This window comes from Gorilla gorilla, chromosome 6, assembly GCF_029281585.2.
Source record: "Gorilla gorilla gorilla isolate KB3781 chromosome 6, NHGRI_mGorGor1-v2.1_pri, whole genome shotgun sequence".
Lineage (NCBI taxonomy): Eukaryota > Metazoa > Chordata > Mammalia > Primates > Hominidae > Gorilla > Gorilla gorilla.
Window position 1 is genome coordinate 124,912,118 of NC_073230.2, and position 18,780 is coordinate 124,930,897.

General features: G+C 32.4%; 1 protein-coding gene across 20 annotated transcripts in view; it reads right to left on the reverse strand.

The window, feature by feature from the left end:
* TFEC (transcription factor EC) overlaps positions 1-18,780 on the reverse strand; it is a 226,521-nt gene that overhangs the window by 22,147 nt on the left and 185,594 nt on the right. For 18 of the 20 annotated variants that reach the window (XM_055347455.2, XM_055347453.2, XM_055347462.2 and 15 more), the window contains 2 exons: positions 18,358-18,444; positions 842-956 (listed from right to left, as the gene is read on the reverse strand). In XM_055347455.2, coding sequence (XP_055203430.1) covers positions 842-956; positions 18,358-18,444 — 202 coding nt within the window. Of the gene's footprint in view, positions 1-841; positions 957-12,356; positions 15,624-18,357; positions 18,445-18,780 lie in introns of those variants that run through there. The other 2 variants (XM_004046083.5, XM_055347469.2) reach the window with 2 other exon arrangements.

Below are 18,780 nucleotides of genomic sequence, written 5' to 3' on the forward strand. Positions count from 1 at the left end.
TAAAATTTTACCATAGTGTTTGAGCTCCAAACCAAAAGTTTATTGCAGAAATCTCAAGTGAATTTATCTACTTTATTCTTACGGAGGATCTAACACTGGACTTCTAAGTCAGGAAACCCTTACGTTGATCCAGTTCTGCCTGTAATCAGCTGTTACACCTTTAGGAAAGTAGCTCCTTTGACCCTGGGTTGATTTCCTCATTTATTTTGGAAGAATTTGACTATGCTCCTATAATTTGAGTTGTAACACTTAAAATAAACTATTGAAAACTCAGGGTTTATTTTCAATTAAGAAAATTAAATGTGAGTCTATCATGAAATCCATAAAACAAGCTAAAAAGAAAAAAAATCCAATATTTGTTTTTTATCAAATTCTGCATACAGAGAATAGAATCCACAAAACAAGCTAAAAAGAAAAAAAATCCAATATTTGTTTTTTATCAAATTCTGCATACAAAGAATAGACTAATTTCTCTAATTTATTACATCACTTTGTAACCATGTTAATAAATGGCATCTATTTAATATAAAAATGAGCCTATGTTAAATGAAGCTGTCTTTTATATATGTATGTATATGTGTGTGTATATACATGTATATATGTATATAAAACATATGTGTATTTGCTCAATTTCCAAAATGATGAATCAATTCAGTCAAACTATAAGTTATTTTAACTTACTGCTTGATTATCACAAAAAGAAAAGATGAATTTACTGTCTGCCTTCTTTTTTGTAACTGTTTTGTTATACTTTTAAAATCCTAGTTAGCACAATATATGTCACTCATAACTTATGTCATTAATAAAAATAAAAAGGGTAAAACTATAAAAGCAACATTACCTGTAATTTCTCTTTTCATTGGTAGACTACTTGGACAAGAAGCACTTGTAAGCCCCATGTTAACTGGTGAAATTCCTTGTTCACCACTATACACATCCAAAATACTTCCAGATAACTTGAGAGGAAAAAGGAAGAAAAGATTAATAAAAACCTTCTGTGCAAATTGATATATTTAGTTATATATATTACATTTTCCACTTTAAATGTGGCATTTTGTTAATAATAATTTCTAATTTGGGGCATTTTGCTTTTAAACAAGACAAGAGTATGCATTAACTTTTTAAAAAATGCATTATAAAATGCTTACAGATAAGATGCGCTGAAAAAAAGTTATATGTGTTTAAGCAAAAAGAGAAATCAGTTCATGTATGAAGGAAAATTCCTATTAATATTTACAAAGTTATGGAAGTTTGATCCAGCATATGACCTGGTTATAAATGGATGTAATTAAAAATATTATTTTGGACAAAAATCAATATACATCTTTGCAAAGCTGGAAAGTTCACCACATCCCACAAATTAGGTATAACGGTTGAACATTTTGGGAGCCTTCTTAATACCATCAGTGCTACCAGCAACTCACAGTCAAGAGGTGTTTTACACTGTTAATTAAATGAGAAACTCTTCCCTTCCTGGAAGGCATACTTTTTCTCATTGTACACTTAATGTTCTAGATTATTATAAATATCCCAGCTGGTAACCAAAAGTAGTCTAAAACTACTTTTGCCTCTAGTGAATATAGGGTACATCCAATTATAGCAACACTGCAATTCTTGAACTGCTTCTTGGGAACAATTTTTCAGAAAACCTAAGTTGCTTTATACACAATTCAAAATTGCACCAATTCATTATTCAAAGTGTGCTTATTGATTTGATTTCCCAAGAAAATCAAATTTAAGTAATATTCATATTTCAGGTTAATACTCATTATTCCAGAACAAGCTACATTCACTATGCAGGATTTGAAATTTTAAGATATTTCCATTGTGAGTATCTTTCTTCCACTTCTGTGCAATAAACCAAGAGCTGAATAAGAAGCAATTTTTTTATTTCCTCAATGACTAGAAATAAAACATATAATAAAACAATGCTTTAACAAGTCTTCATGAAGAATCTAACTTCACAACCCACTTTTTGCAAAACTCCAATTCAATTTGAGAGAACTGATAAAATCAGACTGGAAGTAAATATGAAGAAAGGACATATTATGTCCAAAATTAGTTTCTGAGATAATAATCTATTACGGTATATATAATAAATGTTGTATATACCTGAGGGGAAAAATTTGAAAATACAGTTGAAATCACGTCAGTTTATATGCATATCAATAAGGACATTTTAGACTTATATGGCTCTCAGATGTATTTTTTCATATTTTTTCATTAACTCTATTAGGACTCTTCACGTTTACTTTATATAAACTTAATTGTAAGAGAATTTTTGCTTTATGGGTGTTGGAAGGGAGCTATAAAAGCCAGCTATTGGAGTCATCAGCTATTTCTCCTCAATTTTCTCATCTGTAAAACAGGGGCAAAGTTGAGCAAATTAGGCAGAAATGTGTGTTGGTATCAAATAAATACAATTAATCTTTGGAAGAAATCCAAAAAGCAGATGTTTTTCTAGGATGTGACTCACTTAGCCATACTTTTTAAAGTATAAATTTTCCAAGGTCATTTTTGAAAGGCCTGTTGGTTATGAGCTGAGGCATCACCAGCTTGAATTGCACATTTCCACTGTGCCTTTGAGAAGCATAATGGACACGTTGAACAAAAAGGGAGTGAGGGGGACAGAACTAGGAAAAGGGCACTTTCCCTCTGAAGAGCTTGAATTCAGATGGATTTCAATGAAGAAGTGGCAAGTTGCAGAAATGTTAAGGAAGAAAAGGAGCCATATTACAGATATACTGCAACAATAAAGTAAGAGGTTCCTAACTATAGCATTTCCTTGCCTCCATATTACCTAGTCAGACAGCACCCAGTGCATTATTCCTTAGAAATTGGGTTTAAATTCTGATAATGAATCTAATCCTGCTGAACTGTAGCCATATTGCATATTCTTCTGATCTTGGTTATTGTCTAATTTATGCCCTAAAGCACAATAATTAATATCCTATTTAATTTTATGCTGTAGGTACTTCTCTATTTCATGTAAATGGCTCATCACTTTTTGAATATCATTAAACAATTGAGTTCAGTTTCAAAGTGTGTAATACACTTCATGTAACCTAAAGTGCATTTTCTCCATTAAAAGATGTAAGAGTCCAGTGTTAGTGAAAATGTACAGATTGCATTCACTTGTGAAAAAGTTTACAAAAAACTTCTATCAACATTTGTCAAAGGTATAAGTAACTTAGGTAATAAGGTCCAAGTTTTAATTTTGTAGATCAGTAGGCAAATGAATGCCTATTTTATGAAGAAATATTTATTATGATATTTTAAAAATGTTGCTTTCTCAGTAAAGCAAAATCTTTGATGTGACAATAGGCAAACATATTATTATTAACAAAAAATTCACAAACTTTAAAGACATAAAATAAATAATTTATTATAAAATCCAGTCAACAAAGTGAGAGAGAAGGCCTGATAGAGCAGAGTCTACTTCTCTATAAGGCAATACTTCTTTCTGATAGAAAAAAGTGAACTCCTGATCTGAGAAACTGCTTTGAGGTGAGGAGTGAATGACAGTAGTTTCCTGGTATCAGAGGCTCTTCGCCTTAGATTTTATTCACATCTCCACTGCTGAAGTCATAGGGACTGAAACAAATAGAGTCTAACCTTTCCACATATACACTGCTATCTACAGTAACTAATATTTCCTGAAGAAAATGAGCTAGCAGGTCAAAATATCAAAATATTTGAGGAAAATGACTATTTCAAAAGTAAGGCAACAAACACCATTATAAATAACGTCAAAGGTATTTGTAATAACTTGTGATATAAAATAATAAACAGTAAACATAATGACCAAAGAGACCAAGGAGAAATGAGAGATATGAGAAATAGAATGCTTAGAAAAAAATCCTATAGAATGGAAAAATAACATAATGGAAACAATAAAAAAGGAATAAACGAATTGGTAAAATATAAAGCCAAATTTTTAAAGTAATCTCCCAGGAGGATAAGGAAAAAGACTAAGAAATAGAACATAGGAAAGAACACCTAAACAATACAGGGAATAGAATTATTAGAACTAAATTACAGATAACAGGAGTTTCAAAAAGAGAGAAAAATAACATTGGAAGAAAGAATTTTTTAAAGTAATGGAGACACATTTTTAAGAATTAATAATAATCAATGGACCACAGTATTTTATTTCACCGTAAGTTATCATTATTTTATTTTCATTTAAAAATCAAAGTGTTTATAGAATGCCTAATAAGAATGATAGAAAAGACCTGCATTCAGATATATTGTACTAAAATGAAATAATATACAATAATAAAGAGAAAAAATCTAAAAGCCTAGAAAGAAAGATTGTGTACAAAGAACAAAAGTCCAATTAATATAAGACTTTTCAGTAGCAAAACTGAATGGAAAAATAAAACAAATCTGTATTTTAAAACATTGAAAGAAAATAAAATGAAGTTTTATAGTTTTATATCCAGCTCAAACGTCATTCACACATGAGGCCATGATAAAAAATATTCTTAAGCATACAATGCTTAAGAAAGTTCATCCCATAAAGACTAACACTGGAAAAAGTTGGGGTGAAATGCTTAAATAAGTAGAGATATTTAAAGAATATGCTCAAAAATATAAAATAAAATTGATCGAATATCTTGGTAAAGTGATTGTGGAATAAATAATGGCAGTGGATCCAAGATCAAAGATTGAGTGAAACACATAACCATGTAACTCGATCTAGATAATATCAGCATAATTGGGTTGCTGTTGCAGGGAAGCCAAAGGATGTGAAAGTGGTAAGAATGTATTAAGGAGAAACTTAAAAATGGGGCACAAAAATGAATTAAGATAAGAAGAGCAAGTGAAAACATATCAATAATAATAATTGATCTAAACAGGTCAGACTCCCTAGGTAAAGGGTTGACAGATAAAGTAAAAAAACAGGAACTAGATACAAGTATCTTACAAGAGACATATCCACACAGTAAAAGGACACATTAAGATTAAAACTTAAAGAATGGAAAAACACATATCCAGCAGATGATATCCATGGGGAAACTGATGTAGCTATATTAATATCAGAAAAAGGGCTTTCACGCTTAAAAAATTATTAGGGATAATGAGTCACTATTCCTAAAAGGTATAACAATTACAAGCATGTGTGCTCCTAATAAAGTAACCTCCAGATATGTGAAACAAAATGTTTAGAACTACAAGGGGAAATGAATAAATACACCAAAATAGTGGAAGACTTTAACACACATCTCCTCATTTTTGAAAAGTCAAGCAGACAAAAATAATCAGTAATGCTATAGAAGATTGGAACAATAAATGTTAAATCTCAGCCCAATAGACTGGCATATAGTTTTACATGAAGAAATAGTGAATACAGTTTTCTCAAGTACATATGGAACATATACAAAAACTGACTAGGTGCTCAGTCAAAAGAAACCCTCAACACATTTCATAGAGTATCTGATTGCCAAAATATTTTGAAATTTTAGAAAATTGCTAAAAACCTCAAAGTTTAAGATGAAATCATACTGGAATTTTAAAATACAACAGAGATAAAACACATGTAAAAATGTCTAGAATATGGCAAAACAATGCTTTAAAGAAAATTCATAGCCTTAAATAATAAATGATAAAACTAGATTCATTTTTGACTTATATAAATTAACCATCATTCTTTTAAAAAAAGGGGAAATAACCAAATAAATCCAAAGAAACTAGAATAGATAATATAATAAGGCCATAAATCAGTGAAGAACAAAACAATACACCGATAGATTCATAAACCAAAGCTTGTTTTTGTTTGAAAAAAAAATTAACAAGATTGGCATGCTTCTGGCAAAACTGATTAAACGAATAACATTTCAAATGAAAGGAGAAAGTAACAACAGTATGTTAGATTTAAAAGGTAATAAGTTTCTCCACTAAGCTTAGGAGCAAGATAAGGATGCCTTTTTTCACTACTTCTATTCAACACAGTATTGTAAGTTTAGGTGAAAATAACTAGGCAAGAAAAAGTAACAAAAGCTATCCATATTGGAAAGGAATAAATGAAATGATCTCTGCTAACTGTTGACACGATCTCATATTAAGAAAACCCTCCCTAAGATTCTACACTTACACACACACATGCACACACGCACATACACCATCAAACTGTGTGCTGATTTTATGTACTGCAGCTTAGCTGAATTCATTTATTAGCTCAAAAATCAGTTGCATTTCTACACATGAACCATGAACAAACTGAAAAAGAAATTAAGAAAACTATTCCATTTAAATAGCATCAAAAGGAATGAAATACTTAGGAATAAACTTAACTGGAGAAGAGAAAGGCTTATACACTGAAAACTAAAAAATACTGCTGAATGAAATGAAATAAATCATAAATAAGTGGAAAGGCATTTTGTGTTCATGGATGAAAAGAAATAATATTGTAACATTGCAATACTATCTAAAGCAGTCTAAAACTCAATACAATTTTTATCAAATTCCAACTGCATTTTTTAAAGAAATAGAAAAATGCATTTTAAATTCACATGAAATCTCAAGGGACCCTGCAGAATCAAAACAATCTTGTGAAAGAACAAAGTTGGAGCACTCACACTTCTAGATTTCAAAACTTATTACAAAGCTGCAGTTATCTAAATATGTGCTAGTGTGAGTCTGACAATAAGATATATAGACCTAGGGAGTACAATAGCAAGTCCAGAAATAAACTCTCTATTTTATGGTCAAATGATTTTTGACAAAGGTGCCAAGACCACTCAGTGGGGAAAGGAATTATTTTCAACAAATGGTGTTGGAAAAACTGGCTATCGTCATGCAAAAGAATGAAGTTAGATGTTTACCTAACACCACATACAAAAATTAACTCAAAATGGATCAAATACATAAACATAAGAAAAAAATCTATAAAACAACCCTCACAGGGGGAGAAGCTACTAGCAGATCATGTATTTCTTAAGAGATTAAGATCCAGAATATATACATATAAGCAAATCTTAAACTCAACAACAAAAACGACAACCCAATTTCATTTATTTATTTTATTATACTTTAAGTTCTAGGGTACATATGCACAACGTGCAGGTTGTTACATAGGTATACATGTGCCATGTTGGTTTGCTGCACCCATAAACTTGTCATTTACATTAGGTATTTCTCCTAATGCTATCCCTCCCCTACTCCCCCTCTCCCTGACCAGCCCCGGTGTTTGATATTCCCCACCCTGTGTCCATGTGATCTCGTTGTTCAACTCCCACTTCTGAGTGAGAACATGCAGTGTTTCGTTTTCTGTCCTTGTGATAGTTTGCTTAGAATGATGACAACCCAATTTTCAAAATGGGTAAAAGACTTGAATAGACATTTCTCCAATTAAGATATATACAAATGGCCAATAAGCACATGAAAAGATGCCCAATATCACTAGTCATTAGGAAAATGCAAATCAAAGCCACCATGTAATACTTCAGTCTCATTAGGATGGCTAAAATCAAAAGAAAAATTCAGGAGTGCTGGTGGGAATGTGAAATGGTGCAGCCATTGTGGAAAGAAGTATGGAAGTTCCTCAAAAGGTAAGTATAGAATTAACATATGATCCAGTAATTTCACTTCTAAGTATGTATCCAAAGGAATTGAAAGCAGGGACTTAAACAGATAATTGTACACCAGTGTTCATATTAGCATTATTTACAATAGTCAAATGTCCATCAACAGATGAATAAACAAAATGTGGTGTATACACATAATGGAATAGGCTTAAAAGGGAATGAAATTCTGATGAATGCTGCAACATGGGTGAAACTTGAAAAAATTATGCTAAGTGAAATAAGCCAACCACAATAGGATATATATTGTATTATTTTACTTATATGAGGTACCTAGAATAGTGAAATTCATAGAGACAGAAAGTAGACCAAAGGTTATCAGGATCTGGAGATTCAGAGATAAGGGGAGCTATTGTTTAATGAGTACAGAGTTTTTGTTTGGGATATTGATAAAGTTTAGGAAATGGATAGTGGTGATGGTTACACATTATGAATGTACTTAATGCCTTTGAATTGTACACTTAAAAATGTTTAGAATGGTAAATTTTATGTTACTTATATTTTACCCCAATATAAAAACATAATGGGATATACTACCAACAGGGAGCAAGATAAGGATGCCTATTTTCACTACTTCTCTTCAACATAGCATTGTAAGTTTTAGCCAGAATAATTAGGCAAAAAAAGGTAACAAAAGCTACCCACATTGGAAATAAATAAGTGAAATGATCTATGTTCACAGTTGACAAAATTTGCCATTGATTGTAAATGCTTAGACAAAATGCAAAATTTTCTAGAAAAATATTACTTAGTAAATGTAATTACTGACTGAAGAAGTAATTAATAGTGGTAATCGTATTATGATTACTGAAGAATCAAAGAAACTTTAAACATACTTCACAAGGAAAATATCTGAACTAGATACTTTTATGGGGAAAAGTATCATATTTTCAAGAAATATATCATGCCATTTTGTAAAAATGCTTCCAAACAACTTTAAAGGCAAGTGGGAATATGTCCCAATTCACTGACACCAAAATCATACAAAGACATTAGAGGAGGAAAAATTATAGGCCCATTTCACTCATTATTATAAATATTTAGCAAAATATTATTAACACTTTGAATTCAAAAGCTATAAATAAGATAATTTGCCACCATCAAGTTTGATTTCCCATAAGTGTATTTTATAATTTAAAAGAGAAAAAGAATCTATGATCATCTCAACAAATTCAGAAAAAGCATTTGATAAAAGTTAATCCCATTTATTATAAAACTCAGTTTATTAGGAATAGAATTTTGTTAATTTGATAAATAATATGTCTGAAACTTTAAGGCAAACATCCTAATTAATTATTCCCATCAAAATCATTCCTTTTGACATTCAACTCTGTATCTGAAATTCTAGCCAAGGTAATAAGGTAAGAGAAGAAAAGTGCTATGTTTACAGTATCAGTCTATCTCTTCATACAGAATATAGTATTAAGAGAAAACATTTAAGTTACAAAATGTCACACACAGCTTGATATCCTTTATATATACAAAGTTAAAAACAACTAAGAAAAACAAGTTGATCATGTTTTCTTAGCCCAGTGCATGGTAGACTAGCAAAGGAGAAAGAACAGACAAGGCCATTGTTGTCAAGTGTGGTAACAACTGTAGAAATGACAGTAACAATTTCACAATGCTGCCAGATTTTCTTTTTAAATGCCTAACTGGAGTTTTCTGTATAGTTTTAAATTAATTAAGTTTTAACTGATGTTGATATGAAAGTAATTCTACACATAAGGTATATGTTTCATAAACTTTTTTGGATAAGACCAGTAAATAGTTTGACATAATATTTCTTACCTACAAAAATTCTACCACTTCTAATAGCTTCTTAAAGGGAATTTTTCCTACCTCTTCAGGCTTAGGTATTGATTCTGTTCATCAAATTTGTTACTCTTAATCTCCTACTCTACTACTGTGTAAAGATGCTGATTTAATTACATGTAGAATGATTATATACAAAATTGTGAAACACTGGTTACCGTATATCCTTATCCTCTAAATGGAATGCTTATGGATCAAAGTTTCCATTACACATTTGCTTACTGTTAGGATAAGGAATCGTGTGCATTTGTCTCACATTTTATCAAAATAGCGCCTTTTTTTTTTTTTTTTTTTTTTAGTTGAAGTTACTAATGTCTCCAAATTGCAATTTTAAGTCTGGAAGAAAAGACAGTGAAATTTTTATTCAAATTCAGTGCATTGGCAACATATTTTTGAGACAATACATGTTTTCATAACCCTAGAAAAATATAGCTTTGTCTTTGTTTAAAATCAGTGCTGCTCTATAAGAAAATAAAATCTGTGTCCAAAATTATTGTAGAAACATCTAAGTAAAATTAACCTCTGAAAATGTTCATATATCCATCTATTCTTATCAGGACAAATACAGGACAACATAAATAACCTGACCTGAATTCCACATATGCTTTTTCTACTGTTTTGGCCTCTTCCCTCTTCATATTTTATATCTGATCTATCACTCAGATATGACTTTTTTTAAGAGCTATTTCTCAGTTTGAAAATTCTTCCCTATTCTCATATTTCAAGATTCTCACAGCCCTAAGCCTAAATTATGTTCCCCGCCACTAGTATTTCTTCATCTCTCTCAATTAACTACCACTACCCCTCCCAGACTAACTCATAGTTTAAAAATACAACTTCCTTCTGCTTTCTCCCAGTCAAAAAATTTGAAATCTAAAATCTTTCTGCCTTAACTCATGTATTAAGCCCAAATTCTTGCGTTTAGTTTTCAAAATCTTGCTGCATGGCCCCACTTTCTCTATTCGACATTATTTCCCACTACTCTCAAGATGAAAGATTTCTTACCACCACATGTAAACATACTGTGCCCATGGCTCTCAACAATAGACTTCAAACCCTAGCGGGAGGGAGGGTGTGAGGGGGAAGAATGTTACTGCAAGGAATCTGTGAATTTATATATGGGGAATTTTTTTAAGAAGATAATAAAATACAAGCATGATCCTGACACACATGCTATGTCATAGACAGCTGAGTATTTATTACATACCAGGTACTAAAACAAGCATATTTCATAATAATAATTTAAATAACTATATCTCAAGTAATCTTTACAACAACTCTAGTATTATAATTGTCATTTTAAACATAAAATAATTAAAGCTCTAAGAAATGAAATCATCATTTCATGATCATATAGCTTTATAAAGAAGTAGAGAGCTTGGATTCAAACCAAGGAATGTCTAACACAATGTCTGGATTCTTTATTATCTACCCTATAGGTAGAAGGGCCTTGCCTTTAAAACTTTTAGTCTTAAGTGTTTTGAGTACTAAAAAAAGTTACAAGGCATTGGATTTAATTTTTCTCAGTTTTATTCTTTTCCACTGCTGTTTTCTGCACTACCAATGTCCCCATTCCTTCAATAAGCATCCAAATCTAAGGCTCAACTTTGGGAAAGCCCTCTTCAGCACTCCTCCTCAGGCCAGCCTGGTTTATTTTTCCTTTCACCCTAATCACATGGGGCTAACAAACTTGCAATACATTTTCTAATTGAATTTAAATTAATTGTTTTATCTTTCTCCATTTTTATTCACTCAGCAAGAGAAAAGGCATTATAGTATGTATTTACCATGTTCCTGAAAATGGATTATATATGTAAAGCTAAGAATCTTTGGCATACATATGTGTATATACATATACATATACATATATATAATGTCCTAGATAATTTCATTATAAATACAAAAATGTAAAAAAGTCTTATATATAGTCACATATTATATTTCCAGATAATTAATTAGTAGAGATAATAAAAGGAAAAAAATACCTTACATATATGTGTCTGTGCACTACCATATATTTAATATGAGTGTCAAGGGAAACTGAGGGAGTATTTTGAGTTGTTTGGATCCTATATTGTGTTTTTTTGTGAAAACATTCATTGTGACCCTAACATGGTAAAAGATTAGATAGAATAATTGTAGACATAAAAGGAAAATAAACTTCATGTATAAAGAGGATCACTGTAGGAGAGCCTAGAGTGCACAATGCACGCAAAAAATTGGCGTTTGAAAGATTATTGTCTTTCCTTTTGGGTGTTTATTAATGTAGATGCAATAAACAAGGTCTTTATAGTTTCAGGACACACACCATTAATATTCCTCTAAATTTGTTTTCTTTGCTACTAAAGCAGAGGTATACAGTTTAAATGACATGCACTGAATAGAGAAATCCCACTGTGTTATTGCTGTTATTATTTTTGTCCTATTATGACATATGTAAATATAATGTGTTGAGCTGGAATAGGAGATCCCCTGTCCTTGGTGAGCTGGTTTATACATATAGTGGCAGATTATCTGGAAATACAATATGTGACTATATACAATAATAGAAAAGATAAAATACAAAACAAAGAATGATAATTTATAAATACTTTTGCATCATGCATATTATATACATATGACCTATTTAGTAATAAATAAAAACAATTAATTTAATGTAAACACTGCAACAATTAGTTTGAAACCCTCATCTTTTGATTAAAAAGTAATAATAAACAGGAGTTTGAATATTTTTTATTAAATATACTGTTATAATTTTTTACTATAGTCCAGAGCACTAAAAATAATCTTGTAAGTAAGCACGCTTGTCAATACAGCAGAATATATTTTATGCGTTTCAAAGCTCAATGTTTACATATCTTATTTTATTGACCATAAGTTTATAAAGTTTAAATTCAGTATTTAAGGTGGTTTCATCTCCAAACACTGAAAGAATTCCAAAATATACTTGCTCACCAGTTTTAACTTTGAAGTGTCTATAACCTTCACAATAGCAATGGTTTTCTCTTTCTCCTTCATCATTTTCTTTTCCTTAAACTTGCAAACAATAACCAAGAGAACTGCGCGGAAACTTCTACACTAAAGTGAACTTTGGTTCTTCTTTGGACTTTAAGACTAATCTTGTCTAGATTGTGATTGACAAAAGCTTGCTCACTGATGTTATGCAGTCCTTTCAAGTTCCAACCAAGCACAGGGGGTTGTTAATATTTACTCATTCCTCGTCTCTGGAATGATCTTGAACTATAACAGTTTACTTAGACTACCAAATGCCACCAGCATTTACAGACACTTGATTGAAAAAATACCTATATATGTTAAAAGAAATGAGTTACTATGCACAACCACGTCTCTGAAAGAAAGGGGTGAAACTAAGACCAATGGGTGTAAATAATACACAGATCTAAACTCAGAGGCTAAGCAATCATTCAGCTGGAGTGTGCCAGATGATAAGATCTGTCTCAGACCCCTTCAAATCATAGGATTCTATAGTTCTATGAAATGGCTACTTCCCTGAGACCGCTGGCACAGCAGAATGGGTAGGATAGTTGCACTGGTTTCATGCAGGGCTGGATTCAAGGCCCTACTTTGCCATTCATTAACTATATGAACTTGGGCAAGTTACTGAACTCTCTAAGCTTCTTTCCTCATTTGTAAAATTTTAATAGGCAATAACAGTCTCTATCTCATAGGTTTGTTGTGAAATTAAATGTAGTTTTTCACTAAAAGTATTTTGCATAATTCTTGGCACCTAGTAAGTAACCAATGCATGGTAGCTATTATTATTGTTGTCTTTATTCTTGTTGCAGTAGTACCATGCTACTGCAACAAGAATAAAGTATTCCTGAATAGGAATTATAATGAAAACAATTATTTCAATACTATGTGTGAATTTTAGTCATTTATTTAACATGCATTTGCTGAGCACCTGTGATGTGTTAGTCACTATGCTGGGTACTAACAACAACAAAACAGGCTACTGTTTTAGGCTCCAGAGACACAGCAGTAAATGAGACAGACAAAATCCCTGTCTTCAAGGGGTTTGCATTCTACAGGGGGAAGCATAGAATAAATAGGTAAATGCAGTAATAAAGAAGATCATTTGTGTTACACTACTCATAAGTCAGAGGGTAAATAAAATAAGACATTGATTTGAGGAGTCATGGAGTTAGGGTAATTGTGAAAGGCCCCTTTGACAAGCTGACATTGACTAAAGATCTGAATCATAAAGAGGTAATCACGCAAAGATTTGAGACAAAAGCATTCCAAACTAAGCAAAGGAAGTGCAATGGTTGTAAGATGATAATATTCCTGTCATGTTTAGGGACGAGAAAGGATGCCATTGAATCCAGACCCTGAAGTCAAAGGGAAGTGCTTACTATAATAAAGTGTCTGGATTATATTCTGAATATTTCAGAAAGTTAATAAAATGTTAAGCAAGGAGAAACAGGATCTGATTATTTCTTTAGGAAGATCATTCTGCCTGCTCTGTGAAGAACAGCTGTAAGGGAACAAAATGTAGCAGGAAAGCTAGGTCAGAGCCTGTGGCTGTAGGGAGAGATGATGGAACCTGTTTTACAAGAGGACATGATAGGAACCTGTGAGATTCTGGAAATCTTGGATGTGGATTACAAAAACATATTGATAGATGTGAGTATGGGAGTAAGAGAGAGAAAAGCAAAGAATGACCATTTTTGTTTGTTTCTTTCACATCAACTAAAAGCAGATTTTGGAGGGAGGACTTCTTTTCAGCCATGCTATGTTTAAGATACCTGTTAGAACCACAAAAGATATCAAGTAAGCAGTAGAATATATAAGTCTGGCATATAGGGGATTGATCTAGGCTAGAGATGTGTTGATGTTACCTATAGGGCATGTATTGATATATGAGAAAAGAGGACCAAAGACTGAGCCTTAGGACACTCCAGAATTTAGACATCTGTGAGAAGAAAAAGAACCAGTAAAATGAGTGAAAAATCAGAGAATCCACAGAACCCCAGATAGCTCTTCAAGAAGAAGGAAGTGGTCAACCATGTCAAATGCCACTGAGGAGCCAAGTCAGGTGACAATGGAGAATTTGCTACTGGATTAGTTTGCTGTTGACTGCTATTGATTGGCTTGCTATTGGTTTGCTATTGATTGGTTTTCAGAGCCCTTTTTGAATTGTGAGGACAAAAGCCCTATTGGGGAGGAAAGAATGAGAGGGAAGGAAGTTGAGGCAGGGAGAAAATGGGGGCAGTGAGTTTTTTTGTGTCTGTATGTAAAGGAGTCACGAAATAGCCTAGTAGCCAGAGAGGAAATGTGTTTAAAGGGTGCTGTTTGGTTAGGTTTGCTTTTAGTGAGTGTTATTAAAGACTGATAAATGCTGATATTTATAATCCAGTAGATCAGCATATATTCATGATCTAGAAGGAGGAGCTATTTAGAGAAGAAAAGTCCTTTGGAAGGGATCCCAGACACAAATGGTAGGGCTAGCTTTAGATAATGAACTAGGACAATTATTCACATGGGAGCTAGTTATTTAAAAGAGCATGGCAACTTCTCCCTTCTCTCTTGCTCCCTCTCTCACCATGTGACACTCTGGCTCCCCTTCCTTTCTGCCATGACTAAAAGCTTCCTGAGGCCCTCACCAGAAGCAGATACCAGGGTAATGCTTCACGTATACAGTCTGCAGAGCCGTGAGGCAAATAATCCCCTTTTCTTTAAAAAGTACCCAGCCTTAGGTATTCCTTTATAGAAATGTAAAATGGACTAACGCAGACAACCCATGTCATATAGTAGGTAAACATAATAATAATTATTGGTAAATATTCTCATTTTTGAACCTTATTTTAATAAACATCTGTTAATTTAGCCTGACTAGAATCCATTCACATTTGCTTGGGTAACGACTACTGCTTTCTTGGTTCTCACTCTTAGTCTGGGCAATTTGTTGTGGAGGGCTGTTCAAGCCACAGCTCTAGGGTAGGCCCAAGACCCAGAGACATTGGCTTAGAAATAGATATGTGACAGAAGCTGCTCCATTATCCCAGAGCTTTAACTGGAACTAAGAAGAAAAACACTTCCTCTTAGGTATCCCATACTAACTGAATGTTTCCATTAGGATGCATTTGTTTTTGAGAATCAGAAAATCCTGATACAATTGGCTTATAAAATAAAGAAAAAAAAAACCCTTACATATCCATAGGCAAAATAATTCTCCAGGGGCATATAAGCAGCATTTCTTTCCATATCTGTTGATTTTCTCTTTCCCTTTGTTTCTTTTGTTTTTCCTCACTTTATCTACCTTTTGGGAAAAAAAAAAAAAGGCTACAGAAGCCCCATAAATCATGGAGAAGCAAAAAGCCTTCTCTTTCTTGAAATTACAGACTGAAGAAAACTTCCAAGCAGGTCTCAGTATCCTGCTCAACTTGCCAGAATTGCAGCACAAGCCCATTCTTAAAACAATCTCTGGCAAGGGAAATGGGGCCACCAGAATTGGTTTAAATTAATCAGAAACTTCCTCTTTCTTGTGAAGGAATGGATGTCTGAAAAAAAACTAGGTTAGCAAGAAAAAAGTGTATGCATGGCTGGGAATAGGCTATGACAGTGTCTGTTCAATGGCTGAGAATAAAGCCAGCACAGAAGAAAACAGAGACAAATTTACAAAGGGATGCCCACATACAATATTACTTAGGGATTTTTAGATGGCATGAACCAATAAATTCCTTTCATGCTTAAGCCCCTTATGAGTCAGGTTAACCACCTGCAACCAAAAGTTCACTGGCTAATATACTTACTCAAAGCTTTTTTCTGAATCTAACAAGTCTTTGCTTTTATCTACATAAACTATAAAAATCCTTCAGAGTTTCCTACCCCTATTCTACCAGCTATTCTTGTACATTCTCTTTTTTCTCACTTCTTGCCTTATGTTGTTCTCTTAACTTGCTACTTTTCTGCCTTCATGTCTATCTCTTAAAATCTTAACTATACAGTACTTCATAACTATATTTCAAACATCACCTCTTTCTAAAGGACTTCCAAAAATTCTCACTTTCGCATGGTTTCTCCTTCATTTGAGCTGCAGAGCAAATCTCTGACTAGCATTCAAAATGAACACATGTAGTCTATAAGATATCAATTAAAACAGCCTTCAGAGACCAATATTTTAAATTATTCCCATACTACAAAAATAGATACCAAAGCAAAGGCAGGTTACGTGATTTGCACAATGTCTGGACTAGAAATGGGTTTGACCCAAGTTCCACATTCTTTCCCGCCCTGACTCTCAGGTACAACTCATTGTGCTACCCCATTATATTGCCATCTCTTGACATGTGAATTGTGCCTCACTCAACTTGCAGTCTCATATTGTGTGAATATTATGCTTTACATATAACAAGTATTCAGTAAATATTTGGTTAATTGAACTGCTTTGTTTTACATGTGGATCTAAATTATCAATAATCTTTGGTTAGTTAACAGCAGATATTTCTTTATGTAAATACACTTAGGCCAGTAGTATCCATCTATTTAAAAGTACATTCTGTATATCAAACGCATATTCCCAATGAAATTCATCACCAATTTTTTACTGAGTAAACCATTCTACAAAGACTCTACAAAACAAGTAGATAATTTGACAGAGAATGTTTCAGTATACAATTTCAATGAAGTAAGTACCATGTACAAAGAAGAGAAGACTGCAGGAAATTAGTATCATTTCCTCAAGCTCAGAAGTTGAATATTGGTTAAGAAAATAGGATCCTCATGCTGTGAAATTAGAAAGGGAGATATTAGCATTAATATCAAATGTATCTAGAGAATTAGTTTTCATGTCACTATGCTACTTGAAATCTGAAGAGAAAAAAGGTAGAGTCATCATTCTATATTTAAAAAAATGAAAACTGAAAAAAAATCCTGCAACAAAAACTAGATTTGAAACCTCATCTGATATTTAGCAGGTAGAGTTAGTATTGGTGACTTGACTAGCACTGTGTGGAGGTCCTGCATACTAGAGAAAAGGAGAAAGAGACACTTCTCTCATTAGATAGTCTACTGAAGAATTGATACAGAAAAAAGGGATGCTTCCACCATTTTTTTCTAGGCCCTAAATTGAAAACATCCATCCATAATAATAAGCCTATTGACTTATAGATGAATAGTCCACAACTCAATATAGTCAGAGTTCACTTTTTTAAATTAAATATTTAAAGTAACAATTCAATTGCGATCTTTGAGATTCTTTTTTCTCCTGTTCTCTAAAAGATTGTAAACTGTAAACAAACCAAAAATAATCCTTCAAAATATGTTGAAAGAGCTTATACACCCTTTACAGATAACATTTTTATGATTCATAAATGAACAATCAGAAGGCGCATAGCAAGCAAATAGGAGATAATACACTATCCCTTCATATTGCAGGAATTTGTACTGATTTCAACATAGAAGTCTTTCTACATACTTTAAAGGAGGGTGAGGCCTGTTCTATCTTTTTCAATTTGACTTTAACCTCTGGCTATTGGCTTAGAAGTAAATTTATATTTTTCATTGTTGTAATATTTTCTTTCTTCTACAAAGGTATAGAGCCTCTAAATCTGAAAGCTGTATTAGTCATGGTAAAATAGTCAAAATTTAGTCATGACCTTATAAGAGTGTTTGATTACTTGCTGTGCTTAAAATAGAAAATATAAAGATTAAATTCCTTGCAGAAAATGCTAGCAAATTAGATATATAGTTAGATGCATGTATATAGGATTAGATAGACGCAGAGACAGAGAGAGAGATTAGTACAAGCACTATATTCTTCAACCATTAGATAACCTTTTTTTCTGCACCAATAAATATTTTCTAGTATTCATCTTTTATCCTGTCTGTTTAAAAAGTGCAGAAAAAAGCACCAGTTGCTAATCAAATTTTTTTATTATCAGAGTGTATTTATTTCCGTTTCAATGACCTTCTTGGGTCTGAAAGCACTTACTGTTCTTTGCATTAGCAGAGGAGAGTCTGCTCCTTCCTCTTTAAAACTTGATTCCATACCGATTATATCCTCAATAACGTCCTCCATCTAGCAAAATATAATACATTTAGAATATTGTACATAATGATATAAGTTGTGCTTCAGTCTGAAAACAGAGAGAAAAATTCTAGCAATCTTTAAAAGTTTTTAGACAATTTAAATTGAGGTTATATATACATATATATAAAACCTCAATATTATATATATATATATATATATATATATATATATATATATAAAAACACAGATTACTTTAGCATTGAAAATGCAGGAATCCTGACAATCTTTGGTCTGTTGCTTTTTCTTGCATTTGTGTCCAAAGGCTGACAGGTGACAACTTGACAAATCACCCTGGGCTAGTCTCTTGGAAATCAGTATCTACAT